General features: G+C 53.7%; 10 protein-coding genes across 10 annotated transcripts; 6 read left to right on the top strand and 4 right to left on the bottom strand.

Annotated features, from left to right (window-relative positions):
* Nucleotides 1-88: 88 nt before the first annotated feature.
* Nucleotides 89-1,911, top strand: M406DRAFT_346174 (4-hydroxyphenylpyruvate dioxygenase; the record flags this gene model as incomplete). Its single annotated transcript, XM_040922157.1, has 2 exons — nt 89-93; nt 642-1,911. 2 exons carry the CDS (start codon nt 89-91, stop codon nt 1,909-1,911), a joined length of 1,275 nt encoding a protein of 424 aa, XP_040777062.1.
* A 549-nt stretch (nt 1,912-2,460) lies between these two features.
* M406DRAFT_37999 (uncharacterized protein) lies at nt 2,461-4,115 on the bottom strand (the record flags this gene model as incomplete). Its single annotated transcript, XM_040924043.1, has 4 exons — nt 2,461-2,664; nt 2,713-3,030; nt 3,103-3,430; nt 3,502-4,115. The coding sequence occupies 4 exons, from the start codon at nt 4,113-4,115 to the stop codon at nt 2,461-2,463; spliced, it is 1,464 nt and encodes a 487-aa protein (XP_040777061.1).
* A 1,210-nt stretch (nt 4,116-5,325) lies between these two features.
* On the bottom strand, nt 5,326-6,378 carry M406DRAFT_258016 (uncharacterized protein; the record flags this gene model as incomplete). The annotated part of the gene is made up of 3 exons (XM_040917208.1): nt 5,326-5,456; nt 5,479-6,131; nt 6,167-6,378. 3 exons carry the CDS (start codon nt 6,376-6,378, stop codon nt 5,326-5,328), a joined length of 996 nt encoding a protein of 331 aa, XP_040777060.1.
* Nucleotides 6,379-7,420: 1,042 nt separating this feature from the next.
* On the top strand, nt 7,421-12,449 carry M406DRAFT_290452 (uncharacterized protein). Its single transcript, XM_040918904.1, has 3 exons — nt 7,421-7,844; nt 7,943-9,713; nt 9,807-12,449. Exons 1-3 carry the CDS (start codon nt 7,431-7,433, stop codon nt 12,395-12,397), a joined length of 4,776 nt encoding a protein of 1,591 aa, XP_040777059.1. The 5' UTR covers nt 7,421-7,430; the 3' UTR covers nt 12,398-12,449.
* A 1,804-nt stretch (nt 12,450-14,253) lies between these two features.
* Nucleotides 14,254-16,795, top strand: M406DRAFT_88894 (uncharacterized protein). Its single transcript, XM_040926133.1, has 7 exons — nt 14,254-14,496; nt 14,683-14,871; nt 14,922-14,969; nt 15,106-15,391; nt 15,470-15,802; nt 15,872-16,254; nt 16,341-16,795. The coding sequence occupies exons 1-7, from the start codon at nt 14,392-14,394 to the stop codon at nt 16,452-16,454; spliced, it is 1,458 nt and encodes a 485-aa protein (XP_040777058.1). The 5' UTR covers nt 14,254-14,391; the 3' UTR covers nt 16,455-16,795.
* Nucleotides 16,796-17,341: 546 nt separating this feature from the next.
* M406DRAFT_255569 (SRP19-domain-containing protein) lies at nt 17,342-18,283 on the top strand (the record flags this gene model as incomplete). Its single annotated transcript, XM_040917044.1, has 2 exons — nt 17,342-18,095; nt 18,183-18,283. 2 exons carry the CDS (start codon nt 17,342-17,344, stop codon nt 18,281-18,283), a joined length of 855 nt encoding a protein of 284 aa, XP_040777057.1.
* Nucleotides 18,284-19,062: 779 nt separating this feature from the next.
* On the bottom strand, nt 19,063-22,321 carry M406DRAFT_290447 (Endoribonuclease YSH1; the record flags this gene model as incomplete). The annotated part of the gene is made up of 5 exons (XM_040918903.1): nt 21,970-22,321; nt 21,810-21,907; nt 21,607-21,661; nt 20,291-21,433; nt 19,063-20,229 (listed from the first exon to the last, which is right to left on the bottom strand). The coding sequence occupies exons 1-5, from the start codon at nt 22,120-22,122 to the stop codon at nt 19,063-19,065; spliced, it is 2,616 nt and encodes an 871-aa protein (XP_040777056.1). The 5' UTR covers nt 22,123-22,321.
* Nucleotides 22,322-23,029: 708 nt separating this feature from the next.
* M406DRAFT_339379 (uncharacterized protein) lies at nt 23,030-24,946 on the top strand (the record flags this gene model as incomplete). The annotated part of the gene is made up of 3 exons (XM_040921437.1): nt 23,030-23,176; nt 23,333-24,233; nt 24,375-24,946. The coding sequence occupies 3 exons, from the start codon at nt 23,030-23,032 to the stop codon at nt 24,944-24,946; spliced, it is 1,620 nt and encodes a 539-aa protein (XP_040777055.1).
* Nucleotides 24,947-24,962: 16 nt separating this feature from the next.
* M406DRAFT_101563 (uncharacterized protein) lies at nt 24,963-25,707 on the bottom strand. Its single transcript, XM_040914957.1, has one exon. The coding sequence runs from the start codon at nt 25,218-25,220 to the stop codon at nt 24,981-24,983; it is 240 nt and encodes a 79-aa protein (XP_040777054.1). The 5' UTR covers nt 25,221-25,707; the 3' UTR covers nt 24,963-24,980.
* Nucleotides 25,708-26,100: 393 nt separating this feature from the next.
* M406DRAFT_346169 (uncharacterized protein) lies at nt 26,101-27,324 on the top strand (the record flags this gene model as incomplete). The annotated part of the gene is made up of 2 exons (XM_040922156.1): nt 26,101-26,329; nt 26,611-27,324. Exons 1-2 carry the CDS (start codon nt 26,225-26,227, stop codon nt 27,322-27,324), a joined length of 819 nt encoding a protein of 272 aa, XP_040777053.1. The 5' UTR covers nt 26,101-26,224.
* Between the last annotated feature and the right edge of the window lie 14 nt (nt 27,325-27,338).

The following is a 27,338-nucleotide window of genomic DNA, read 5'->3' as shown; positions in this document are numbered from 1 at the left end:
CAAGAGTCGCTCTGGCTGTCAGGGCAGTGTGGTCATTGCGCATCGACGAAATCGCGATGACCAGTTCCGCCTGCGGCTTAGCGTCGGCATGTCGCGGCTTTTACAGGCCATCATCGCTTCACGGCCGCATTCCGCCCCTGGGGCGGCACAGCCTGCTCACGACCGCCGGCTTAAGCAGATCAAGGACCTCCTTCCTTTACCTCTGCGCAAGCGGCAGAGTCGGCCTTGCCACAAGATGACAGTTGTCGGTCTGATCGGAAACCTTGGATGAACTCCAAACATTCTCGGCTTGCGGTGGCCACCACATGGTCAGCTGGACAGGACAATGCCGAACTGGACAGCAATGATCGCCCCTGGGCCGTGTGCTTGATCAGCAATATATGCACGCCTTTCCTTCCATCACCATGGCCGATCTGAAAGTTCTCTCATAACCAGAAACTCCTTAGCACGAGTAGGCTGTCCAGATTCATAGGAAAGATTCCATCAGGACTTAATCTTCTTAACCCCAAGTTACTCACCATTATCTTCGGCTTGTATCAAGACCAAAGAACTCGTTTGTTTTTGTTTCTTTTATCAAACCCGAATCTTACCAGAGTCAACCGTACCGAGACATTCAAGAACTCTGGCTGAGTGATAATGAGCCCGTCTGCTATCAGTAATGGATCCCCACGCGACTCGATGACCTACCAGGTCAATGGTAATGCCACCAATACATCCAACGATGCGGACTACGCCGTTCGCAACCCTCTTCCCAGCTTCAATGGCTACGACCATGTCACATGGTGGGTCGGTAATGCCAAACAGGCTGCCTCGTACTACTCCACGCTGTTTGGGATGAAACCTCTGGCCTACCGCGGGCTCGAGACAGGCAGCCGCTTCTTCACATCCCATGTCGTCAGCAACGGCGATGTCCGCTTCGTCTTCACGAGCCCGATCCGCTCGCATGCACATCTGCCTGATGACGAGCCCATCTCGTCAGAAGAGAAGAAACTCCTCCAGGAGATGCACGCGCACCTGGAGCGCCACGGTGACGCTGTGAAGGATGTCGCCTTCGAGGTGGATTCTGTCGAGGGCGTCTACACCCGCGCCGTCTCCAAGGGAGCTGAGGCCGTGCAGGAGCCCCGGACCATAGCCGACAAGCAGTTCGGTTCCGTCACGACGGCCGTGATCCGTACCTATGGCGACACGACGCACACGCTCATCAGCCGGGACAGCTACTCAGGCCCATTTCTCCCCGGGTTCCGGGCCGCGGCCGCCTCGACCTCGACCTTGCCCTTTCCCGACGTCAAGATGGCCCGCATCGACCACTGCGTCGGCAACCAGGACTGGCACGCCATGGTGGAGGCGTGCGCCTTCTACGAGCGCTGCCTTTCCTTCCACCGGTTTTGGTCCGTCGACGACAGCCAGATCAGCACCGAGTTCAGCGCGCTCAACAGCATCGTGATGGCCAGCGCCAACGAGGTGGTCAAGATGCCCATCAACGAGCCCGCTCCGGGGAAGAAGCGGTCCCAAATCGAAGAGTATGTCATCTTCAACTCGGGCGCCGGCGTGCAACACATCGCCCTCCTGACCCCGGACATCATCTCCACCGTGATGGCGCTGCGCGCGCGCGGCGTGCAGTTCATCGACGTCCCCAGCACGTATTACGAGACCATGCGGCACCGCCTCAAGACCGAGAGGAGGGGCTGGGAGCTCAAGGAAGACTTCGAGACGCTGGAGAGGCTGCACATCCTGATTGACTACGACGAGGGTGGGTACCTCCTGCAGCTGTTCACCAAGCCCCTCATGGACCGGCCGACGGTGTTTATCGAGATCATCCAGCGCAATGAGTTCGATGGTTTCGGGGCAGGCAACTTTAAGAGCCTGTTTGAGGCGATTGAGAGGGAGCAGGCCGAAAGGGGCAATCTCTGAGGCATGAACCAGTCTGGATAGAGCAGAGAGCAGTGCCACAGCATGACACTGTTATAGTGGAACTGAAAGCGAATCATTTCATAGTTGAATCGAGTCATCTCTTCAAGATACGTCACAGGTCCCTCATCTTGTCTGCAGAATCGACCAAGTTCGTCTCAAAATGCACTGGCCAAGAGATGAGATGAAATAACCTTTCTGATTGTTTGACTGATTAGCTTCCGATGATAACGCTTTCCGGTCTTTCTTACCTATACAAAGGGCTTTCAAAGCAGAAAAGCTTCATATCAATATAACAAGAGGCATGAATCGGTATGCTAGTATACGTTTTGGATGGTATATTATTTGCGATATTACCTTAATGCCTCTAAATGCAGCATTTATAACCAGAGCCATGCCTTTCTCTGATGGGCAGATTTTGGTATCCCTCAACGCCTTCATGAAATGTGCCTCGGAATCCAGATGCTCTGTGTCGCTCCTATGGGATATCACAATTCTTCGAGTCAATATGCAGCCAATCAATCTCCCAACGCCTGGTTTTTTGTGCAACGTCTAGTCCACAATCATCTCTCCATTCGCATGCGTAACACCATTAGCAGCCTCTACCGCCTGCACTTCTGCCTGCATCTTGGCCGCAGCCCTGGTGTCGCTCTGGCAGCCAGGGCAGTTGTGCACCACCTCGTGTGCAAAGACGTCACAATCAATACAGAAGTGGTTGTGGCACACGACACATGCGTACCTCCCGCTCTCGCTGATCTTTGCCAGGTCCTTGGTCTGGTCCGCATCCGCTACCACAGTTGCAACTTTCTCTGCCTTGTCATCCTTCTCTTTTCCTTTTCCCTTTCCCTTTGCCTTGTCTTTGTCCTTCGACTTGACTTGAGGGAAAGGTGTGAGGCAGGCATAACACGCAGCCGACTTGTGTGCTTCGCTCCATGGGACGGTGACCCAATTGCGCAGAGGAAAGAGGTGGTGATATGAGCGGGCAAGATGGGTTGACAAGATCAAGGTCAGTCCGCAGGCGGGACACTCGGCTGGTAGACGGCATACTTTTGTCGAGCATCGCGTGCAGAGATATCCCTCGCGGCATGGCTTGTGATGGCAAGCGCAGAAGCTGATCGCATCCTTCTTTGGCTTCGACTGCTGTGCCTGCTTGCTACTTGTTTGCTTGGTTCGGTTTGGATCTATGTATGCCACCGCTTTCGTACGAGATGGGAAACCCATCATCAGTAGGCTTGCACTGCTCTGCTCTGCCTGTAGCGTGGCAGGCGGTGTGGTTTTCTCAAGTAAGAGCTCGCGGAAGTGTTGCTCATCCTTGGCGACGGAGTAGCAGCTGTCGTTGCCTCCATTCGTCCTGGAGCAGAGTTCCGAACAAATGGCCACCTGGGCGGCGAGCCCCACCATAGACACACGTATCCGATCTGAAACAAGATTGTTGATGGTATCGTGTATATCGCCTGGGTCGCTCGAAAGGAGGGCGCCATATACTATGAGGGCTTCACGGGTGCCGTGTGAAGGTGCGTGGCTGGACAGTAACACCAGTCAGCCATGTCATTCCTAGCCTCAGAGAGGAAACCAGGGAAATAGTCCACGTACAACAGCTCGCCGCGACACATCTCCAGCGCATTCTGCAAGCTAGGGTCGCCGTCAGGCTCTTTATCCTTCTCGAGCTCCCTCAACCTGTCTATGAGCACGGCTGGGTTGCCACTCATCTCAGACACCCTCTTCGCAAGACCCTGGCGCATCATGACGATGCCCATCTGCGAGATGGGATTCTGTTCAAAGTATTCACGCACGAATTCTACCGAGTAGCTCATCATCAGCCTGAAGCGGTTCGGCAAGAGGTCCTTCTCCATCATCGCAAACGACATGTCGAGCACGAGCACCAGGTGCCGTATGATGCCCCGCTGTAGAGGGGTCGTGTCGCGCAGCAGGCGGCGCCGCTTTTCAGCCTCGAGTAGCGCTGTCAGGGAGACATTCCCTTCCTCATCCTCGGGGACATCCCATGTGAACTTGCCCTCCTCCCATGCCGCGCGCGTTCGGTTGTTCTTTCGGCGATCGCGTCCGTGCCTGCCGCCACCACCACCACCGCCGCCATGAGATCTCGGTTGTGATCGTCCGCCGTGCCTCGGAGCGTCGATACCACTGTCTCGGTCGGCACCACTGGTGACGCGGTGATCGTCGAGGTCGTCGTCAGAGTAGTTATTCATGTACTCGCCATCGCTGTCGTCGGCCATCATGGTGGTTTGGGTTTGATCTTGCTATTGCTTCGAATTTGTGTGCTGAAGAATGACAGGCTGAGGTTGTTCGGATATGGTGCTGGCGCGTGAAAGATTGTTGCTTCTAAACGGTATGAAGGAGGGAAAAGCCGAAGTTGGTGGGCGAAAAATGGAAAGAAAGAATGACGGACGACCTTTGGCGTTCATTGACTTGGGCCCTCAAGGCTGAAGTCGAAGCTCCAGTAGTGGCAGCCGCGCCGTTTAGGTGGGGCGAGCAACCCAATGACGCTCCCTACCAAGCCAACCTATCCCCTGGTCACCCCTACCCAGTAGCTCTTACAGGGTCCACCCACTCCGGGCGCTTGAGACCGAACTTGCATTATCTCTCATTAGGTTTGCCATCATGGTCCCTTTACATGAGAGTCTGAAGCAAGACAAAAGAACAGAAATACTTGGGTGTGCTCAACGCAACAAAAATTTGGTATACAAAGTCTCTTGAATAGACTTGGATACAAGTACAAAATTCCATAGAAATAAATTATTTTCCCTGAAACTCCTTGAACGCCCAGGGCTTAGGTGCATTTATGAAAGGAGACTTGTATAAGATTATCAATAACAGCACTGCGTGTCTCTTAGTCTGCAGAAGCTAGCAGGACATGCTGTCAGAAATCTGTGCCTGTCAAACCCATTGACTCTGAATTCATTTTGCTCCAGGTCATGCATTTTCAGTGCTCTCTTTAGTCCCGAATGCGGGCTCGATTTGCCCAGCCAATACCTATGTAGGAAAGCATGGGAATATGAGCATAAAAAAAAATCACCACAGCACCCTCAATATAAGAACTCCATATATTTAAGTTCATATGCACACACCAATAGTACTCACATCTACCGCACAGTGTGACTAACCATGACAAAAGAAAGTCTTCTAAATAAGCGCCTGAACATTGACCACTACATCACTTCATGCTCCGAGCATAGCCTTCATAACCCTCAGGATACTTCGTCACTAGGTAACTCATATTGCTCATCGCACTGGGAATGTTAGCGAACACATCACCTAGATCTCTCAGTGTAATTGATTAGACTTACGCCTTGCGGAACTGGAGATTTCCAGGATATAATGATGAGGCATGAATATCAAAGCGCCTGGTGTTTACGTCAGGGACAGATCATGAGTACCCTCAGTTCCAACATGCAGCACTTACAGGCTATATAGTATGCCTCTGTCTTTAAAGTCCGCAGCAGGACTTGCAACCTCGTAGTGCTTGATATACTCTTTGACATATTCGTCTGTCATGTGGTGTCGACGCACAAACCATGGTGCTAACTCATCTATTGAGAATGTAATTAGCACCTCGAGTCAGTAAATCCCAGTTATGAGTCTCAAACACATATTCATGGTGTCTTGACCGTATCTTACACTCATTGTGTGCATAGACTGGTGTCCCATTGTATACCTTGGGCTTGCCTGTAATCTTATCGCTGGACACGTTGTTGTCCCATAAGTTACCATGGCAAAGCGTCGGCTCTAACCTCCGCCCTTTGGCCTCAAGCGGCCTGATCAATCTCGGAATGACTTTCGAGAAGAGACTCTTGCGTAGTTTCCGCATTTCTGGGTCTGGTCCTTGGGTCAACTCTTCAGCCTCGAACGCTGTCATAAGGCTCCTGGTCAAAGTCTCCTCCCAAGTTTTAGTGAGAGGGAATTCCACCGGGTTTCGGCCTTCAAAGGTCGACGTTCGAAAGCCAAACTCTCCTGTCGGTGACTTGCTTCCTGGCTTCTTGTGCATCCTCGCCAAGAGAGCAGGGAAGTCAGAAACGCGGGGAACCTCGCCGGATATCTCCACGAATTGGCACATGAGAAAGTACACCTCCTTCTCGGACTTGTAGGCACCCCACGCCAATGGTTTTGGTACAAGCTCAGGCCAGGCTGCATATAAAACGGTCATAGCCTCGTATGCTGTAGAGGCCTCCTTGCCTTTCTCAGAATTGTAGACCTTTCCCACATGACTTGTTAACTCAATGCTATCTTCCGGAGAGGTGACTAACATGCCTTCAAGAAAAATGGCGTCTTTTTCCCATTCTTGTCGACTGTATCGAGCTTTGCGGTCCGAACCCAGTGTGAGTTTCCACTTTCAGAAATCCCTATTGGCCGAGTGCCAGCTGGTAGAACATCCCTCACAGCGTCATCAATGTATTGAATCAAGTGTGCTGATGCGGGATTGGCCAAATGCCGTGCGCGCTGTTCTTCAGCCATGACGGTCGGGAAAAATATAAGAATAACCTTGGAACGTAAAGACCAAGCTGGTCGGTGTATTTGTGTTTAAAGAGTGAGATGAGGGAAGAGAGCACGACAAGAATAAGAGAGAGGGAAAGAGAATATATGTACATATGGATATATATATATATATACACACACACATTTCAAGTGGGGACAGGCCGTGTTAACCGCCGGCCCCATGCATGATGGGCTGGGCCAGTAGGCCTGATGTGTCCCAACATAAATTCATGAAAGTATACAGCAAAGAGGAGTTGGTAAATCGTAAGAAGGCGCATACTAAAATAGAAAGTCTATCTTGAGATTTTGTCTTTTTTCGTTGCTTGAAGTGTTCCTCTATCACTTTGTCGAACTAAACTTTACAACGTGGAAGTTCTCTTCTAAGAATATTGGTTTTAGTATGAGACAGAATAGCCAGTGCGAGTGTCAATGCGAGACATCCTTCGAGGATTTCCAAGACAATTTGCTTGACCAAGACTCACAGGAATAAGACTTGCGAACTATTCATGAAATTATATATAACTTCAGTTGTTGGTGATCTCAAAAAGGAATTCATCTGAGCGAAAGAGATGCTACCGCCGCCACTAGGCGTCACAGCAGAGCAAGAGCGCGCTTAATGTGGTCAGATTAGTGGTCCCGAATGGAATCCTGGCTCCTGGGGGGTTGGGCTTGTTATCACTCCAAGAGGATCCACAGCACACTTCCTCAGCGGTAATGCGTACAGTAGGAGTATTGTGGGCCAAGTTTCCGTCCACAGCACCTGAGGTCCGGGCAAAGCCTCGTCCAACAAACGGTCTGCGCCTTGCTGCCTGGCCCTCACTGCCGCAGCGTTCGAATGAATAACATTCACTCATTGCAACCTTGGTCTTGTCGAGCGCCATTCTAAGCCCCTCTGAGATATGTCTTCAGCCATTAGTCATCTGCTGTCTCGACTCGGGTCAATATCTTGAGTGTTTGCTGTGTTCAGCTGTGAGCTACCGTGCTGTCGAGGGCTGCTGCGCTGCCGACTTCCAAGGTTACTGCTTCCTTCCATGAAATCCCAACGGGAGGAATCCGCAGCCCCGGTTCTCTTCACCAAATCATTTCTCAGCCGCGCCTTGACACGACGTGGTGCAAGTGGTTACGACGAGGTGACTGCGCCCAAAGGTCCTTTGGGACTTACAACGCTCCATGATCCCGGGCCAGAACATGCCGCAGTCGCCGATATTGTGTTTGTGCATGGGCTCAATGGCGGAAGCCACAGCACCTGGAGCAAAGGAAGCAAGTCGTCACATTTCTGGCCAGGGACATGGCTTCCGTTGGACAATGCTTTTCACGATGTCAGAATACATACCTTCGGGTATCCATCTGCCATCGGCACCTCCTCTATCCTCAACGTCCATGACTTCGCGAGATCCTTGCTTGGTGCAGTCAAAGACGCTCCATCGATGAACCGAGGAGCACCAGTGAGTCTTGCTCATTGCTATTTGTCCACGATGTCAAGAGCATTGTGCGCTTTTGATGTTTTCGGTAGTTGACACCCACTCACGCTTTGCAAATCCAGCCTCGCTTGATATTTGTTGCCCACAGTATGGGTGGGCTCGTCGTTAAGAAGGCTTACATCATTGGACACCACGAACCTGAGTTCCAGCCCATCGTCGACCGCGTTGCATCCATCGTATTCTTAGGGACACCTCATCAGGGCGCTGCCATTGCACAAACAGCCGCTCGCCTAGCAGCACTTATGGGTGGCCGGCCGTTCATCGACGACCTGTTGCCGCAATCACCAATGCTACAGTCTATCAACGAAGAGTTTCCCCGACTTGCGCACAAGATTCAGCTCATGTCCTTCTACGAGACCAGGCCAATGAATATTGGACCGGTAAAAGCCATGATTGTCGAGAAGACAAGCGCCGTCATGAATCTGCCAAACGAGCGAAGAACTTTGCTCGATGCAAATCATCGCCACGTCGCCATGTTCAACTCGCCGAGTGATCCGGCTTTCATCACCGTTCGAAACGCCTTGGCCACTATCGTCTCATCACATCGTGACACAGCGCTAATTCGCAGGCGCAACGTGGCGCAACAAGACCTAGCAACTTTGGAGAGATATCTAGGCATTGCGAATGCATCAGAGGACGACATTATGGCGCAAGATGCCCTTAGAACCCCTGGATCCTGCGAATGGCTTACGGGGAAAGACTGGTATCAATCCTGGAAGCAGTCTTTAGACTCTTCTCTACTATGGCTGCGCGGTCGTCCGGGCCAGGGGAAGAGCGTTTTGGCTGGCCACATTGTTAATGATATGCGGACTACAAAGAAAGACTGCTGCTTCTACTTCTTCCAAAAATCCGACAGGACTAAGTCCAACACCAGCGTGTTCCTTCGGTCCATGGCCTTGCAGATGGCTATGCTGCATCCTGAAATACTTTCAAGACTCCAGGAGCTCTCTTCATGGGAAAATAACTCTCCGATCAACCAATTTGATTCCATTGCGACCTGGGGAAAAGTATACTTCTCTGCCATCCTCAAGATCAGGCTACATCGACCACAGTTCTGGATTATCGATTCTTTGGATGAATGCGAGAACAGTAGGGAGGTGATGGGCTTCCTGACGCGCATGCAGGAGCAATGGCCTTTATCCGTGCTCATAACATCACGAGATCTCGTGGAGGCACATATGAGCAGGATGGGCTCTCGGATCGAGGTCATCAGGCAGACAATATCGGTCAAGGACAGCATGGGGGACATAAGTCTTTTGCTCGAGTCAAACCTCAGCCTCTTACCTTGCCCGTCTTCAGAAAAGTGGCCGACTGGCACAGAAATAGCGTCTCAGATCGCCCAAAACTCTGGGGGCTCCTTTCTATGGGCTTCATTAATCTGCTCAGAGCTGCGCGACGTCACGAGTGAGAGGGAAATGGAAGCAGTATTAGAGAGTGTTCCATCCAATATGGATGCTCTATACTCCAAGCTTCTAAATGACATGGCGAAATTACGATTCGGCAAAGATCTCGCAAAAGCCATCATTACGTGGACAACCTATGCCTTCCGGCCTATGTCAACCTTCGAGCTTCAGGCACCTATTGAGTTGGATCTTGACGACAGAATCGACGTTTTCGAGCGAGCCATTGCGAAATGCTGTGGCAATGTCATCCATGTGGACGCTCATAATAAAGTCCAGCTCATCCACTCGACGGCAAGGGAGTTCCTCACGGACGGACGCCTTAACTCGGAGTTCATTGTGTCAAAGGTAGAAGGCCATCGCCGTCTGGCTAAAGTTTGTCTCGAATTTTTCATCACTGGCAGCACACCCATACTAGGCAGGTTCAAGCCGGGTTGTACGAGCAGAACTATGCACAATTCCTTCGACTATATATCTCGTCTGAGACGGCTCAAATTAGAGCCTCGAATCAGCCAGATTCCTCGAGGCTCGAGTTCACCGCCAATGGCGTTTCAGGAACACCCTTTCACCGCTTACGCCTCTATCTATGTCTTCCAACACGTGAACATGTTGCCTACAGCTGACGAGGACATTCTGAGGCTTTTATCACAATTTTTCACGGACGGAACTGTTCTACGATGGGTCGAGGTCAATGCTACTCGTGGCAACCTTCATGCAGTCTTTCAGGCTGGGAAAACTATCGGCGCGCTTGTCGACCAGACAACACATTCAACACCAATAGCACTGGCTGAGGACAAGGAAAGGTTAAAAATTTTAAAGAGATGGGGCAATGACCTGATCCACATAGTGACCAAGTTCGCCGGCCAGCTTCAGTCGTCTCCCAAGTCCATCCATCGTCTTATACCGCCCTTCTGTCCACCAGACTCGGCTATCCGCCAGCAATTCTCTCATCCATACCGGGGACTGAAGATTTTGGGTCTATCTACTCGAGGTTGGGATGATTGCCTTACCACAATATCATATCCACAAGGGATGAGGCCGAACGCAATCGCAGTCGGCCTGGGGTTTTTTGCTGTGGGCATGATGAATGTTCATGGAGATTTGAAGGTATATGGCGACTCTATTTTTGATGAGATGTACAGTCTATCTCATGGAGAGCCAGTGTGGTGCCTGGCTTTTGCGGGCAGCGGTCAATACTTAGCTTCGGCCGGAGGAAATTCCCTGAAAATATGGACAACGGCAGACGGGCAGCAAATTACCAACCTCGAAATATCCTCGCTCTGTTTGGCTATGCAGTTTTCAGAAGAGGATACAATTCTACGAGTGGCTACGAGAAAGAATCAGTTGATTGAGTTCGACATGTTCGGGCAGACGCTTCTTCATGGGGAGCCAGCCACTTGGACAACGGATCTCGAAGAAAGAATGCAGTCTCGTTCGCCAACGACAATAGCTCTTGGCTCGGCTACAAGCCTTTTGTCCGTCATATACCAAGGAGAAAACATCGTACTTTGGGACTACCTTGAAAATCGTATTCACGATATATATGAGAAGGAGACAGGGTCGATCGCTGCCTACGGCTCCCATAATTTGGCTGAAGGTGTAACTACGGTTGCGAGCATCAGTTTCAGCCACGCCATTGGAACAAGTCTACTGGCGGCAGCATATACTGATGGGGATCTCGTTGTCTACGACACTACCAGTGGTGAGGCAATTGCGGCGGTCGAGGGTGCTAATATCAATCTCATCGCCTCGGCTCCCAACGGCCGCACACTTGCTGGCGTTGACTCTCACGGCAACCTCACCCTATTTGATTTTGAGACCTTGCGACCGCTGTCCCGAATAAGACTGGATGCACCAATCGCTCCAAAAGCCTTAGCTTTAACCTTCGACAATTCTCGACTCATCGAGATCCGCGGGCAGCAATGTCGGGTTTGGCAGCCGACCGTACTCCCGCGAGCCGATTACAAAGACGAAAAGCGCAGTGATACTATCATTGCCTCAGCAATGTCTCAGGAGCTGGAACACCACACGAGGAAAGACGTCGAGATCACAGCAATCACGTGCTGCAAAATGTCTGGCGCTGTCTTTTACGCTACGATTGAGGGCTGCGTCTATGCTTGCGACATCCCGGCGAACGGCGAGCCGCTGTTTCAACAGATCTTTGTTCAGAACCGCGACTGCCCGATAAGCATACTTCATTTTGATCAAGAAGCATCCGTGTTGACATGTTGCGACCGATCAAGTTTGGTCACCTCACGAAAGGTACTGCGGCGCAATGTGTCAAGACAACAGATCTCTTGGGATGCCGGTTGCCCATTTATGGAGATCAAAGCGGCTGAGCATGGCAGAGATACTCTCCGAGGGGTCATCCTTTCGGGCAAGCATTCAAGACTTCTTTTGTCCTACGAGAACCTCGACACATTGAGCGCCTTTTCCAATGAGGTCGTTACTTCGAGACCACGGCTTGAAGCGGACCGGGAGAGCCAGTGGTTGAGCCACCCAAGCCAGGCGGAGTGTATTCTTCGCATTTCCAAGTCCCACTTCGAGGTTTATTCTTGGTCGGACCTGCGACTCCTGAGCACAGTCTCCATGGCAGCCGAGGTCAGCTTCGACCGTCTAGTCTCACTGCATCACACGCCTTATATCGCTACGGTGTCTATGGCACCCCAATCTCATGGTCCAGCTGGACCACACAGCCACGGACCATTCTCGGCGGTCCAGATTTGGGACAGCAGAGACCTGGACCCAGTATCCAGCAGCCCAATGCCAGTCCATCAACTCGACGGAGATGTAGCCGAGCAGATCGAGCTGGTCATCGGGGGATTTGGGGCCCGAATGATTGTGTACACGACAGACCATTGGATCGCCTCCGTCGACTTGCATGCACCAGAGAACGGCGCGCCGTTGGGAGAGTCTCTGGTGCGCCACTTCTTCATGCCCAACGACTGGGTAGCTGTAGGCCACAGGCAGCTTCTCTTCGGCATCGGTAGGTCTGGAGAGATCGTGTTTGCCAAGCAGTCGGAACTGGCTGTGATTAGGCGCGGACTGGAGATCACGGACAGTGGTGGAAGTTTCAATCCGCGGCGCGGACGAGTAGGCATAGGCTACAGGAGCTAGAAACAAAACCAAATGCTTTAGGAAGATCTCGTCAATACATACTTGGAATATTACTTATGACCGGGCCACAAATGTTACTGCAGCGGCCATAGCGGCGATTTGGGCTTACTTCCTTTGGGGCCTGCAAGAATTCGGGAAGACTTCCATAGAGTAGTTTGTGATGGCATGGTTCACCATCGAGTGTGTACACCGTTCAAGCCTGTGAAAGTTGGAACAAACTTCAGTATATGTCGAGTTGGTGAGTACTGGAAGGAAATGCCAAGCCCCCCCCCTCTCGTCCACAAGCAGCCATGCGAAGAGCTTGGCGACCTCTACTCCAAGAATCTCACGTGTCTGGTCACCAATCGAATCTAGCTGAGAGATTCAGGGCAAGGAAGGCCTATGGTTTGCTGCGGATGAAATACTAGTGAGACATCGTCCGTCCCGCGCCGTGATCTATGAAAGCCTATAGTCGAGCCTCTAGCTCTCTATATCGAGCTAGGCCAGTTGGAACCAGGACGAGGGTGGTATTAGCCATCGCTAATCAATGGTCGCCGGGAGAACCTGTTAACATCCACCCACACCTGGACCTCCACCACACACTTTCGTGCGATGAACGCCACCGGCATGGCACCTCAGCAGCCCATTGAGGCAAGGTTCGGCCGGAGTGTCGTGTGGTCCCAGTGCTCCCATTGGCCGTTGTTGGGCAAGACGTAGGACTTGTGTGGTTGCACGACAGCGGCTGGGGCAGTCGGGCGTGGCTGAGGGACATTGCATGAGCAGAAAGTTAAGTGCCTGCAAGGAAGCCCGAGCTGCAGGAAGGTGTTGTCCCAAGTTCGGGATCTCAGTCAGCCATGTGAACCCAGTGCGCAGGTACAGTCATCACCGATGAGCCGAGTTCGTGACCTCGAGCTTGGGCCGTGTCCACAGAGGGTGTATACTTCAAGACAAATCATCTACATCAGTTATGAGAACAGCATTGAGAATTTCCCCAACCACCACCATCATCGATAAAGGAAGAAGAGAACGAGACAGAGACAGAGAGAGCCGGATCGTGGTGGCGACCGTCGGGTCGGATGCAAAGTGCTGTCACCTTGCAGTCTGCAACCTGCAGAGGATCGCAATTAGATTCGTAAGGCATATGCGTTCTTCAAAGCCACCAAATCTAAACCTGGACACACATCAGTGGATGAATGCTAGCCAGCGCATACACCACGTCGTGATTGGCTTCCGGCTGCGAGCCGGCTTCTCCACTTCCTGGATCTCTCTCGCTCCCCTGCCGTTCAAGCCCCCGCTCGTAATCCACACCCAGTGTGACCCAGAGGTCCTTGCGCGACCCTGAACGCTGTTGAGGTTGTCGTTGACGCCCTGGAACGTGGAGGGAATTGTATACCGCTTCCCCACTATTTAAAAAAAAAAAAATGTCGCGAGGCCGTTCAGTGCTGCAAGCTGCCGACAGTGGGTACGTCGTTCAGTCACATCGCGGGAGAAGAAGCAAGTAGCAGACGTGACTTGGTTTTATGCTGTCCTCAAATTATAAAAACGAACAAATCCGCTCCCACCACGGCTTTTGGCTCATCGAAGAAGTTGCACTGGTTAAGAGCAATTCGTCCTGACTTTTGGATTTTTTCTTCTTTTTCTTTTCTACTTCAGACGACCCCGAAGAGCTTCGGAGACAAGTATTGTGCTGAGGAGGGTTCTGCTACAGCTTACAACGTACGCCGCACCAAACGCTAACCCGCCATTTCATAGGGCGCGGGATCAGCTGTGCACCAAAGGCCTGCTGTTGCTGCTGCTGCTGGGATTACGGTGCACATTAGAACCTTCTTCCTGGTCAACCCTCAACCTTTCCCTCCCAGCTTTGAGTTCAGCTTTTTAATACTACACGGGCTATCTGCTCCCGTTCTTGCAAACCTCCCTCCCCATCCAAACTCTCACCACCCTTTTCTCTGCGCTGCTATCGCCTGACAGCTATTACACCTGTGGAGAGAGAGAGCAAGAGAGCAGGGTCTCTCATGGACCGCGAAATCATGGAGGCCAATGGAGGCCCTTACTATGACTTCGCCACGAGGTTTCAGCAGATGCAGATACAGCGCGACGCCCACGATAAACTGATCAAGGCATGTCGCCTGTCCTCGTGCCCACCCAAGCTCCTACCAACACCAGCACCAGCACCAACAGCACTACCTGCTCCCCTTCCTCCTCCAACCCCCTGCTTCCCTCAACCCACATTCTGCTACGACCCGTGTCGGTCGGACGTCACGAGACATGGTGCTGACTGGTATCTGGACACTCTCTTCTTCTAGGACCTCCTGATTTATTCTGAACGTACCGAGACGGCCCTCCGAGCAGAAAACGAACTGCTGCGAGAACAGATTAGAGATGCCAACCTCGACCTGGCCGATGCCACAAAATCTAGGCGGGTTTTTCAGCAGCAGGTGGATGAGCTGCAGCGTTCAATCGATTACATGTCCACGGCAAATGATCATTTGAAGGTATACATGAGCTCCGAAAAGGTGGAGCACTGGCGCTGAGACTTGCCCAGAATTACAATCCTTACGTTGTCGTCTTGATTGATGGCGATGGTTGTCATGTAAGTGTCTGATGGTTTGGCTATGGTCTGACTTCGTCTCCTTCTTCTTCTTCAACCTCGTATCCAGCCGACCGCTCTACTTGCACATTGGTTATGTGAACAAACACTATGGATGGGCTAACCAACCCGCCTGTAGTTTCAAAAGCAATACATAGAAAGAGGTATGGAAGGCGGAAAGCATGCCGCCTATACCCTGAGAAATGCCATCCTCAGAGAATGCCATGACCAGACCGGCCAGTTCGAGGTTATCACCAGGTTCATCGCCAATCTCTCGGGACTGGCAATGATCACCAGGGCAAGTGGCACCGTCGAGAGCGAGACCACTTTCAAGGATTTTACTTTAGGATTTACTCAGGGTATGGCATCCTTTGATTTTATTGATGTTGGTCCAGGAAAAGAGCGGACCGATACCAAAATAAAAGGTAAGTGATGTGTCTGTCTATCCATCTGAGCTGGGGCATCTCCGCGCGGGCTGTACACCACTGACAACCAGATCACAGAGGCTATCAGGTGGCATCTTCGCAACCATAATTGTAAACAGATTGTGCTTGCGATATCCCACGACTCAGGATATGCTTCCTTCCTGGACGAAATCATCCGCGACACGGAAACCCGTCAGCGTGTCACCATACTCGAAGGAGTCCCGACGCATAGGGACCTGCGGGCTACGAACCTCAACATTCTCAACCTCAACAAAGAATTGTTCCGTGCCGAGAAGCTCGTCGACCGACGCCTGTCAGACCCGACGCTTTCTCCGATGGCGTCACCGGCAGTCGTCGCCGGAATGACACCGCTGCCGCCACCGTCTGCCACGACTGTCAGTAGAAAGCACAGTGGGGTCAGCTCGGCAAATGGAACAGATAAATCAAACGGAGCGAATGGAGCCAACGGAACCAACGGAGGCATCCCGTCGTCGTATGCCACGGCGATCAAGAGTGCGACACCGCCGCCCCAAATTACTCTCCCCTTCCCGCCCAAGCAGACCAAGGCGGCCGTGGTGCGGCGCGAGAAGCCGAATCCTTGGAACCCCGGGCCGCGCGGCCTGGATCCTCCTCTTGAGGTGAACCAGAGTGCTCTGGACAATATCAAGAAACGAAAAGACAACAACAAACTCTGCAACAACCATTACCTTCGGGGACCCTGCGCCAAAGGTGACGCGTGCTGTTTCGAACACAAATACCGACCCACCGAGGCGGAGAAGACTGCCATTGCGTTTCTGGCGCGGCTCAACCCTTGCACGAACGGTCAGGACTGCGATGTCGGGGATTGCATCTACGGTCATCATGTAAGCCCCCCCCCCCCCCCCCCCAACTTACGTACTTGTTGTCAGATGAGAGCGTCGTGTGAGGAACAGACTGACCGTTCAAACAGTGCCCCAGCACCCGTGACGGCCAGTGCATGCATCCATACTGCAAGTTCAAGACGTGGGAGCACCCGCCCGGTACCAAGTTCCGGCCCACTTACCAGTATTCGGACGACGAGTAGTACCGACCCAGCCAGTCTCGGAGGCACTGAAATTAGTATCAATTTATGGGTTATATCTTTTTCTCATCCTTTCTGATGAGGCTAGTTCTGAGTCAGCTGGGGAACCCGAAACAACAGCAGCGACAGCTTTTAAGATGTGAGGATGTTTTGTGTCAAATGTTTAGTTGAAGCACACCAAACTCAGCGAGCGATGAGCATTGGTCTGACTATGATGGAGAATGAGTGATAACCTCTCTTGTTTTATCTCCCCCGGCTTCCTCTTTGGTACCCTTTTTTGTTTCATTCTTCGCTCCTCTTCGCAGGACTCGACAGGAAAACGAGGCTGTAATTTTTTTTATTGGAAGAAAAAGCTATCAATCATAGTGACAAACATGGTGGATGAAAGGTGGCGGGAGATCTGTAATTGATTTTGCAACTTTTGTTTCTTTTGAATCATTTCACCAACATTTAAAGTGCTTAGCACAATTGCTCATAATTGCTAGAGCTGTACCTTGCGTCTCACCTGGAAAAGGTGGTGAGCTCAGATCTAGTTTCGAGTCAAGATGCTCGAATTTTGCCTTGCCAAAGTCATCATTGATACCTGTACTGCCCATGTGCCCCTAACTTGCCAGCATGCTATAGGCCCCCCGCCCCCCCCAAACTAGCTCAAGTACCCTGCTACCCCACAGTGGTGGAAAGCAGAAAAGAGAAAGCTTGAGCTTGTGTAGATCCTAGCTAGAAAGTGCTGAGCCCCACCTCAACTTCCTCCACGTTGACCTCACCTGGTCGACACAGCCCAGTAGTACAACAAAAACCAACTCTCTGGTCTTCCTGCACCGAAGAAAATAACTCGACACATATCTGGAAACCACCAGCAGACAATTACACACGCACACACAACTGCCATCATGTCCCACGCAAGGATAGAAGAAGTGGAGGACAGCGACCTCGAAATGTCGGACCCTTCAGAGGATGACATTGACGACTTTGCAGAAACCGACATCCTGCGGTCGCGCTCCAACAAGCCGCAACAGCCTGCACCAGCAGACGCAAGATCCCACATCCTCGACCCCAGCCGCATCCCCTCCGTGTCCAGCGGCCCGCCCACCGCCGGCGCCGCAGGCTCCTACTCGATCCCGACAGCGACGTCGACCAAGGCCTATGCAGGGTTCCAGTGCCTGTACCCCATCTACTTTGACGCCTCGCGCACGCGCGCCGAGGGCCGGCGCGTGCCCAAGGAGCTGGCCGTGTCGAACCCGCTGGCGAGGGAGATTGTCAACGCCTGCCGCGACCTGCGGGTGCAGACGCTGTTCGAGCCCGAGAAGATGCACCCGCGCGACTGGGCCAACCCGGGCCGGGTCAAGGTGCAGCTCAAGGGCGACGCGGGCGCCGCCGCGGGCGTCAAGAACAAGCACCAGCTGTACATCCTCGTCGCCCAGCACCTGCGCAACAACCCGACGACGGAGAAGAGCGCCGTGCTCTGGGAGCGCATCCCTGGTGGCCCGCCCCCGCCCGAGAGGTCAAAGGGGTACCCGCGGCCGGCGGTCCCGCGGGGCTGGAAGATGGGCGACATGCTGCCGTACTACAGCCCTGCCATGACCGGCGGCGGGGTCAGCGAGAATCTGTTCAAGGACATGATGAAGGAGATGCAGGGTGGTGGTGGTGGCGGCGCCGGCGGGGCTGGGCCGGGGGGTATGCCTGGCATGCCGCCTGGTATGGACATGGCGAGCTTGTTGGGCGGCATGGGAGGGATGCCTGGGTTGCCGGGAGCAGGTGCTGGCGGGAGCGGGAATGTGAGCGAGGACGGCGCCGGGAAGAAAAAGAAGGGCAAGGGAAAGGGGAAAGCTTGAGAGGAGAAGTGAGGAAGACCACGTGAGAGAAGATGATTGAGGGAAAAGAAACACAGTGCGGCAGACCCCGTCTGTTTTTCTCCTTCATGAGGGACTCAGACCTTGAGAGGATGGGCATAAGAGACACAGAGAATCTTGGGGCCCACACCCTCTGTGCCTTTGTCGAGACACTCGGCGACTGCCGTCGCCTACGGCAGGGGCTGAAGCTGAGACATTGGCTTTGCTATAGATGGACGAGCCCCGATGCTCACCGTCGACAATAGAGCGGCTGCTCGAAGATCGAATAATGTCGAGTTCATACTCTGTCAGGCACATTTGCTGCAGCTGGCCGTGGGTACCGCTATGGCATGCTAGTGAATGAGCTAGATGTAGAGAGGGGGAGAGAGCGAGGCCTGCACAAATACTTATTGATGGTGGCCGTGCAGCTATGAAGTCCGCAAGCTGATTTTTCTGATCGCATCCAATCATATGTGAGCAAGTAGTTGGCCATACCGAGTTTCTACGCACACTGTCCCCTCCTCATTCTCAAAGGGGTGGGGTTGGGATCCGTCTGGCTTTGAGCTCGAGTAGATCTACAAACCATGAGGACGAGAGCTGACGAAGACGGTTGAAAAATGGCAAGCCTGCCTTCCTTATCGATTGGTTCATAGTAAAGAACTACCTCGCATCACTTAGCATATAATTTATCCTCCATGCCTACCGATACCAACGAATCATCCACCCTCCCATCCCATAAGAAAACAAAAGCCTCGAACCGTGCCTCCCATTCTGCTTTCCCTTTAGTCAGTCAGCGGCGCGATAGTTTCCACCGCCCGCTCGACGACGCTGCGCACGCGATCACCAAAGGCCTTGTGGTTGCACTCGACCTCCAGGTCCTCCAGCCAGATCTTGGCGGTCATCTTGTCGACCTTGATGGCGACTCCGGGGACGGGGATGCCGATGCGATGCAGGCGCTCGAGCTCGGCCTTCTTGCGCGCCTCAAGCTGTGCATCGTCCTCGTCGTCCTTCTCGTCATCGCTTCCGTCGCCGTCGCCCTCCATCTTGGCATCCTCGTCTTTGCCCGCCGCTCCGTTTTCAATCTTGGCCTGCTGCTCAGGCATGGCAGGCAGCTTGGGCTCCGCGATGGGCGAGACGTTGTCCGCACCGAATTGAGCCTCGAGGAACAGGAAGAGGCGCTCCAGCCGCTCCTCGGGGGTGATGTTGGCGTGGAGGTTGCGTGCGGGCAGCTTGAAGCCGTCCTCGTCGCTTTCGTCACCGCCGTGGCTGTGGCCATGCTCGTGCTTGCTGTTTTGTGCGGACCGCTTGACCGCCGCGGGGCTGCACTCGACGCTGTAGAGCACGGTGAGGACGCTGTCGGCGATGCTGTCGTTGAGCAGGTTGCCCTCCCACTCGATTGTGACCTCGCCGTTGCTGTAGTAACGCATGGTCACGCAGCTCATGATGCGGTACGCGGCGACGATCTTGTCCACCTCCTCTTCGGCGGGCTCCGCATCGCCATTCGTTTCGCCATCTCCCTCGCCCTCGGGCTTCTCTTGCATCTCTGGAAGCTCCTCGATCTTGCCAAAGGTTCCTTCGAGGCCCCACTTGATCAGGTCGATGCCTGCGGCGGAGAGGCGGATACGTTGCTTGCAGATCATTGTGGTGGTCGTGAGACCGGCGTATTCTCGGAGATCCTCTGGTGCCATCAATGAAAGTTTGAAATCGTTCTGTACAAGGACGCCCGTGATGAGCTGCGTATCATCCTCTGGCGTAGGTAGATGAGAGGGTGGCGGTATGGAGGCAAGTTTGCCGACAACCTTTGCAATCTTGTCTTGCTTGAAAGGGATGCGAAGCTCCTCGCAGTTCTTGGGGCTGTAGACCTTGACCTTGACAGTCTTGTTTGAATTGAGCGACAGCAGCTTTGATTTCAGGCGCATCATGTTATGTTGTTCACCATGAACGAGAATCTGTCTTGATTAGAAATTTCTTCTCTGGTATTTGCGACGTGGCAGGGGTTTTTTTCCTTACCACAACTGGAGCAGCCACCTCCTCGATGAACTCTCTGTTCTCATTGCCATCCACATGGGCGGCAAACGAGTATTCTTGTACACTACACCTCCTTGGTATCATGACCTTTTCAGTCTCACCCCCAGGGGCCCTGCGAGCGCTCGCTGCACTCCTGCTCACGACAGCCTGGATCTGCTCTGGCTCTTGCATAATCTGCCTGGCCATAGTACCCTCCACACTGTAGCCGGTGATGATGACACCGTTCTTGTCGCTTGGTGCCCATCGCTCCAGGAGTTCTCGGCTGACACCGCTCTGCAGCATACCAGGGCTAGCCAGCATGACGCAGCTGCCGATGTCATCAAATCTGTCGAGACTTTTCAGCGAGCGAATGTACTTGAAGTCCCACGGCCCTCCCTTGCCAGCACCGTCGCCAGTGGCTTCTGCCTCGGCCATGCGCTCTTTGAATAACCGCTTGATGTTGTCGTTCATGGCACCGATATAGGTCTGGTATACCAGCATACATTTCCTAGCCAGATTGCTTGCATAGTAGATCGGGACCTTCTGAAACTCTGCGTGCTTTGCCCAGTACTCATCCAGGATGAGCAAGAGCTCCTGAGCCCTGCCCAGCGCGAACACCGGGAGCAGAGCTCGACCGCCGCGGTTGAGAATGCCCGTGATGGACTTCATCAATGCCTGTTCTCGTTCGAGACGTGGGACGTGTGAGGCGACACCATACGTGGACTCTGTGATCAGGACATCGATCTTGACCCCGCGTGGTACTTGTGCCGACACCAGGTGACGATCCTGTTCTCGAGAGTAGTCGCCCGTGAAGAAGAGGTTCAGCCCTGCGATCTCGATCAGGAACATGGCAGCACCGAGAACGTGACCTGCCGGGTAGGGTGTGATTCGAATAGACGATATGGTGTGGGTCGTGTAGTAATCGATGGCCTCGATCTGTGGGAAGGTGTTGAGATGGTCCTGCTCCGTATACACAGGTTGCGAGGTCGGGTTCGAAGAGGTATTGCCGACGCGAACACTGTCTTGGATGAGCCATCTGTAGATGGCCTTGGTGGGGTGTGTCATGAAGACGCGACCCTTGAAGTTGGTCTTGGCTAAGACGTATGGCAGAGAGGCAGCATGGTCCACGTGGAAGCTGTGGGGGGCCTGTCAGTATGCAATTGTCCAGATAGGGCTGACCAAAGGGCCGAAGAGGTCTTCTCTAGCTACATGATGGCACCTAGGCAGACTGGGAAGTGGTCACAACGCCAAGGTTTGGAACGGTGGCAAGGGGTGGCAAGAGGTTGATTTTATGTATTGATCTCTGAATACATGTGGACGGCAGGTGGCTGCTTTGAGAGACAGACAGTATGGCAATACACGATTGATGACGCACTTGCCACAGGAGACCGATGAAGCCACCGACAAGAATCGAGAAACGTCGGAAATCCGGCCCGTCCACCATAGACGCCATCAAGCCTTGAACCATCACTCCTAGAAAGGAGGCATCTGGAGCCTTGGGGAGGGGGTTAGGAGTACTTACTGGCTGATGAGGAGTACGTCAACGGTGCTCAGATCGAAATCATCAAAGAAGGGCAGGGCAGCGAGTCCGTCGTAGGCTGGATGCTGGCCGGCATCAAGCTATTCGGAAGATCAGCAAAATAGAACAAATAGGTTTCTGCAGACGTCGAGGGCATGTATACCATTACTGTTTTGCCCTTATACTGTATGATGTGACATGACCGGCCGACCTCGTTTCCACCTCCTAGGCAGATGAACTTCAGCTCGTCCGACGGATCGACAGGCTCCTCATTGGCAGCATTTGCCATGGCCGAGGCCTTGCGTTTTGATGCCATTGTCTTATATGGACCTGCCGTTCCTTGTTGAGCAACAAACCTCGGAGGGTGTAAGAAAGGAAGAAGCGTGTGGTGGTCTACACGAGAGGCCTGACCAAGCGAGTTCTTGCAGGTGAACAGCACCAGCGCCAGCTACCCAGGGTGACTATAGAGGAGGAGCCCACATGAAATCCTGTGGCAGGACTCATATGACCAGCAGCATGTCCAGTGCTGCAATGAGTGAAGTTGGTGTTGCTTGAACAAAGCATTCGGCAAGTGTCAGAATGTCAGTTGAGTAGAGTTACAGGCTGACCAAGGTGCTGAGGTAAGCTGCGGCTCAATGGAGGACCCACCTCTCAAGCCCCACGTGACCGGAATCGAAGCTGCGACGTCCTAGCTCGACTGATGGTCTGCAGCTTCCCATCTTCAACAACATGGCCATCCCGCAGGAACGGCGTCCCTTAACAGCCAACAAAGGGTCAAGCCCATCACGCTGTTGATTTCACTGAGCTCCAGGCCAACAAAAGCTTCACCAAAACCAGTTTCAGGGCATCAGAGGCTTTTTGATGGGATTTGGCGACAGTAGATTCACAGGCAAGGCAGGCTCCCCTGCCTGAGTCTGCAACCCTGCACCCTTGTGCTGGTGAGTCGAGGTTGGCCAGCAACGACAACAATACTCAACCCCAACCTCTATATAATACCCAGCCAGGATCCATCTCGCTCAGCCTCTGCTTATCTGCAACCTGTCTGCCAACACGTCCTTCTCCATAACCCTCTCGACAGTCAGCCAGACAGACAGAGAGACGAGATGGCACAACCCAGCCAGCAGGTCCCGCCCAGGGCCTTCTCTCCAGCACAACACCACCAGCCAGCGCAGCCTCACTCACCTTCACCAGGAGCACAGCAACCTGGATTTGCCCTTCCTGCCATGGCTTCAGGCACTCCTCGACCTCCTCCAGGTGGTGCAACACCATTCAACGCGCCGAACGCGCAAAACGCGCCAAACACCCAGTCACAGTCCCAACCTGCGTCCCCTTACTCGGTCACCTCGCCCAGGTACGCGGGCAGCCCAAACGTAGGCACGCCTACCAGCGCCCTTTCTCCTTCATACCAGAACCTCCAGCCTGCTTCGAATCACCAGGCATCGCATTACCCACCGCCGCAGACCTACGCCAGCAGCAATGCGGTCCCCAACACAGCTGCGAGCTACGTTCCCCCGCGTCCGATCCAGATCCCAGCCACCACCGCGCCTGCGACACCACACATCGTTCCCAGTCCTGCTACTCCCGGCGTTGCGCCTGGCACTCCAGGCGCAGGCCCCCAACAACACTATACCACCCAGGCCTTCGCGCCACCCGTCAGTGCGAGCGCGCCTAACACTCCTGGTGCCATGGGACCCCCTAGCGGCCGACCTCAGCGCGAGTATGAGTACGACGTCACCGACAGTCTCTTGGGCACAGGCGTGAACATTCGGGATGAGGAGAATGCACTGGCCGAATACTATGCTGGATCTTTTGGTCAGGATGCGAGGACTGGTCTGCCTTCCAATGCGCCTGGCAACCGTTCTTCTTTCTACGGCACAGGCTTTGCCAGCCAGCCTGGCGCAGCAACGACTGCGACACAAAAGGAGTTCGAGTTTGCTGAGGCCGAGCGCGCCTGGAACGAGTCAGCGGCTCGTCTGTCTGCGACGCGCGCCATAGAGCATAACGACCCCTTTTTGAATTATGCTAATCTTCATGCCCGCATGGAAAAGATGGCTGCGAGCCACGGTCTCGAGCTGAACCTCGACAACAAGAACAGCACACAGGCACACGTCCAGAAGTCCAGGGGCGCCAATGAATACCCTGGTCAGGGTGGTCCTAAGCTCACCATCTCCACAAAGACGAGTCCTGATGGTGCGCTTGTTCATATTAATGGTACGGTCCTGCCCACCGACAGCTTCCTAATCGATCAGCTCGCGCTCTTGTCTCTCGGCACCCGGCAGCGACTGCGAGGTCTCGTCGAGGAGTGCGACAAGCTGGCTACCCACCGCCAGCAATCCTCGCACGGTGTGATTCCCATGTCCTGGGCAGATGACGGGATACCCTTGGAGCTGGCTGGTCTCTACGATCCAAAAGATGCCGAGCGAAGTGGTAGAGGTGAGGCTGGTGGTGATCATCGTGCCGGCAGCAGTTCCAATTCGCGCAAGCGTAAGCAACGTCCTCTCGGAGACCCCCCCCCCCCCGGGCCCGGATTCTCTGCAGCTTTGCTAACGTTGGTCTTCTGCTCCCCAGGCAATTTGGCGCCCCTGAATCCGCTCTCTCAGTATCTACGCGACTATGCCTACGCTGAGCGTGCTGCTGAGGAAGAGAGGCTGCGGAAGCGACAAAAGCGCCTGCAGGAGGAAGGTGGTACGCAGACTGGAACTCGCACCGGTGCAGCCACACCAACCACTCCGGGCTCCGTGGCTCCTGAGCCGGAAAAAGCGCCCACCAAGAAGGAGCAGAAGAAGATTGCCGCCCAGAAGCACGATGCGTCGGCCGAGAGCGTCAACATGACCACGATGAAATTCCTGGGTGGTGGGAAAAAGAAGTATTCCTGGATGACAGGAGGCGCAGGCAGTGGCCCCAAGACGCCATCCCGCGCCGCGGTTGGCGCTCCCGGCACTCCTCAATCCTCAGCGACACCCAAGGCCCCAGAGAACACCAATCTAACCCCGGAGCCGCGGACCAAGATGGGTACCTGGCGGGAGTACGGCGAAAAGGGCAAGAACATTCAGATCCGAGATTGGGCTGAGGTCTTGGAGCGCGATGGGAAAGAGGCGCTTGCTCTGCAATACGCCTATCTGAAGTGGAAGAGGGATTGAGGTGGCTGAAACACCCCAAGTCAACCTGCCGCACTTAGTGTGGCCATGCAGCTGAGACTACTTTCTGACGACATGGACGGATCAACCAAACGCGCAGAATCAGATCCGCCGAGGAGAGGAGGCTGTGATCATTTGCTGGTAGAACCTCGGCAAACGGTCCTGCATGTGCCATCCTGCTTCTTAGTACGCCGCTGAAGCCAACACGCTTAGTCGCCCGTGGCTGCATGCACCAAAGGTTGGCTTGATACATCTTTCCGCAACTAATATTCTTCATTTCTTGTAAATCTTAATTAGGGTCTGGATTCAGCCTGGCGTTTTTTTGAAAGGGCATCAATCGGTTCAGGGAGGGCAAGGCGCGTCACGGGCCAAGTTTGAACGACACATCAAAAGCGGGGGCACTTTCTTCTTTTCCTTTCCCTCGTTCGGTCCTTGAGCCCTCATATGAATGATACCAAGGCATGGTTAGGGCTTTCGGGAGGGTTTGATCAAGTGGGCAGAGGTTCTGGGAGGAGGATTCTACGAAGCTCAAACAGGCACTGCTTCAGCTCTATGCCGGCTCTATTCCGCGCCTGAGCAGATCGTAGTGATCGATGACGAGCACTCAGCCAGATGATTTATCAGGTCGACTCTTGTCAGCCTCAGATGCACGCGGTAGCTGCTTACTCTTGAATATGCAGACCATCGTCCTCTGTGGTCATGCAAGCAGCGTAGAGCCAATGAAAATAATGAAACCTCAATAAAATGATGAAATTAAAAATCCGAGGCTGCCTTCAACCTTTTTGGACAGTGAACTCGCCTGAAGTGATGAGGACTACTATTTGCTATGTGTCAACTGGACTGGCAGTCAAGAGCAAGTCTTTCTGAGCGTGTTTCCGTTCACATTGCCTGTCTGCAGCGAGAAAAACAGAGCATGAGCGTATCGAATGCGTGAAGGTGACATGTTTCCTGTGACACTGGCGTGCTGCCCGAGCAGCTACGATACACCGTTTCGAGGCTGCCTTCCGGAAGAAGGTGGGGTGTGAGCATAGCGAAAAAGCCGCCCCACATCTTCGCTTTCTACAAACTGACGTTCTTTTCTACTTATGAACTTTCTCTTAGCAAGCCAACACCGCGCCGACGTGTCGACACGATAGTGCCATTTTTTCTGGGATCCCTCGAGGACATTATCGAGCATCACCACGAGATTCATTTTCTTTGAGCCCCCACCATAAATCCCTCTCTCTGCCTCCCTTCTTCTGGGATTTCGTCATACAAGAGACGAAGCAGAAGATAAAAAGCATGAGCGAGACAGAGATGAAGGTAGACCCTGTAAGAGCGAAGGCGCTCGTCTCACAGCTGCAGGAGGTGCAGCAGCGCATCAGCGCCGTCGCAAAGGGCAGACCTGTAAGTTCCTTTCAGTTGCCTGTCTGCCCCTTTCTCCCATCTCATCTCAAACATATAGGGGGAAGGAGGTGGCCGCCAGCTACAGAAAAAAGGGCAATTGGAAACATAAGATGAGATGTCAGGTCTGCCTGCTGTTGTGTGGGCGCTCTGCTCTGCCCTACCTCGTCTGTCACGAACGGAGATGAAGACGATTTGACTCTCACCCAACAAGAAGCGCGCAAAATTATTATGAGTAGTAGTAGGAGCAGTAGCAGCAGTGACTGACACAATTTCCCTCAAAGGTCCGCCTCGTGGCAGTATCCAAGCTCAAACCAGCCAACGACATCCTGGCCCTACACACCGCCCCAGCAAACCACACCCACTTTGGCGAGAACTACGCCCAGGAGCTCACCCAAAAGGCGGCCCTCCTCCCGCCCTCGGTGCGGTGGCACTTCATCGGCGGCCTGCAGTCGACACACTGCAAGACCCTCGCCAAGATCCCCAATCTCTTCGCCGTGTCGTCCATCGACAGCGTCAAGAAGGCCTCGCTGCTCAACAAGGCGCGGGGCGACTACCTGGCGGCCGGCACACAGCAGCAGCCAGAGGGTGAGAACGGCATCATCAATGTCCACGTCCAGGTCAACACCAGCGGCGAGGAGTCCAAATCCGGCTGTAGCCCCGGCCCCGACGCCGTGGCCCTGTGCCGGTACGTCCTGAACGAGTGTCCCCACCTCCGCCTGCTCGGCCTCATGACCATCGGCGCCATCGCGCGGAGCATGGCCACGACGACGCAGGAGGGTGTGGAGAATGAGGACTTTGTGGCGCTGCGGGACCAGCGGGACCTGGTGGCGGCCGAGCTGGGGGATCTGCTGCCCAGCGGGCGGGAGCTGGAGCTGAGCATGGGCATGAGCGAGGACTTTGAGGGGGCCATCGGGATGGGAAGCTCCGAGGTCAGGGTGGGCAGTACCATATTTGGGGTGAGGCCGGCTAAGGCGGATGCGAAGCTTGTTGAGTAGCATGTAGGGGAATG

The sequence above is a fragment of the Cryphonectria parasitica genome, assembly GCF_011745365.1.
Source record: "Cryphonectria parasitica EP155 unplaced genomic scaffold M406scaffold_4, whole genome shotgun sequence".
NCBI classification, from domain to species: domain Eukaryota; kingdom Fungi; phylum Ascomycota; class Sordariomycetes; order Diaporthales; family Cryphonectriaceae; genus Cryphonectria; species Cryphonectria parasitica.
Note: the sequence above shows the minus strand (reverse complement) of the source record. Positions and strands in the feature narration are given on the sequence as shown.

What these genes read in the sequence shown, in the direction of transcription:
- M406DRAFT_290452 (XM_040918904.1), top strand. Translation starts at nt 7,431, where the DNA reads ATGAAATCCCAACGGGAGGAATCCGCAGCCCCGGTTCTCTTCACCAAA. An exon ending in CGATGAACCGAGGAGCACCA is followed by an intron (nt 7,845 to 7,942) that starts GTGAGTCTTGCT and finishes TTGCAAATCCAG; the next exon opens with CCTCGCTTGATATTTGTTGC. An exon ending in ACTAGGCAGGTTCAAGCCGG is followed by an intron (nt 9,714 to 9,806) that starts GTTGTACGAGCA and finishes AGATTCCTCGAG; the next exon opens with GCTCGAGTTCACCGCCAATG.
- M406DRAFT_88894 (XM_040926133.1), top strand. Translation starts at nt 14,392, where the DNA reads ATGGACCGCGAAATCATGGAGGCCAATGGAGGCCCTTACTATGACTTC. An exon ending in CGGCAAATGATCATTTGAAG is followed by an intron (nt 14,872 to 14,921) that starts GTATACATGAGC and finishes AGACTTGCCCAG; the next exon opens with AATTACAATCCTTACGTTGT. An exon ending in ATTGCATCTACGGTCATCAT is followed by an intron (nt 16,255 to 16,340) that starts GTAAGCCCCCCC and finishes CCGTTCAAACAG; the next exon opens with TGCCCCAGCACCCGTGACGG.
- M406DRAFT_101563 (XM_040914957.1), bottom strand. Translation starts at nt 25,220, where the DNA reads ATGAAGAATATTAGTTGCGGAAAGATGTATCAAGCCAACCTTTGGTGC.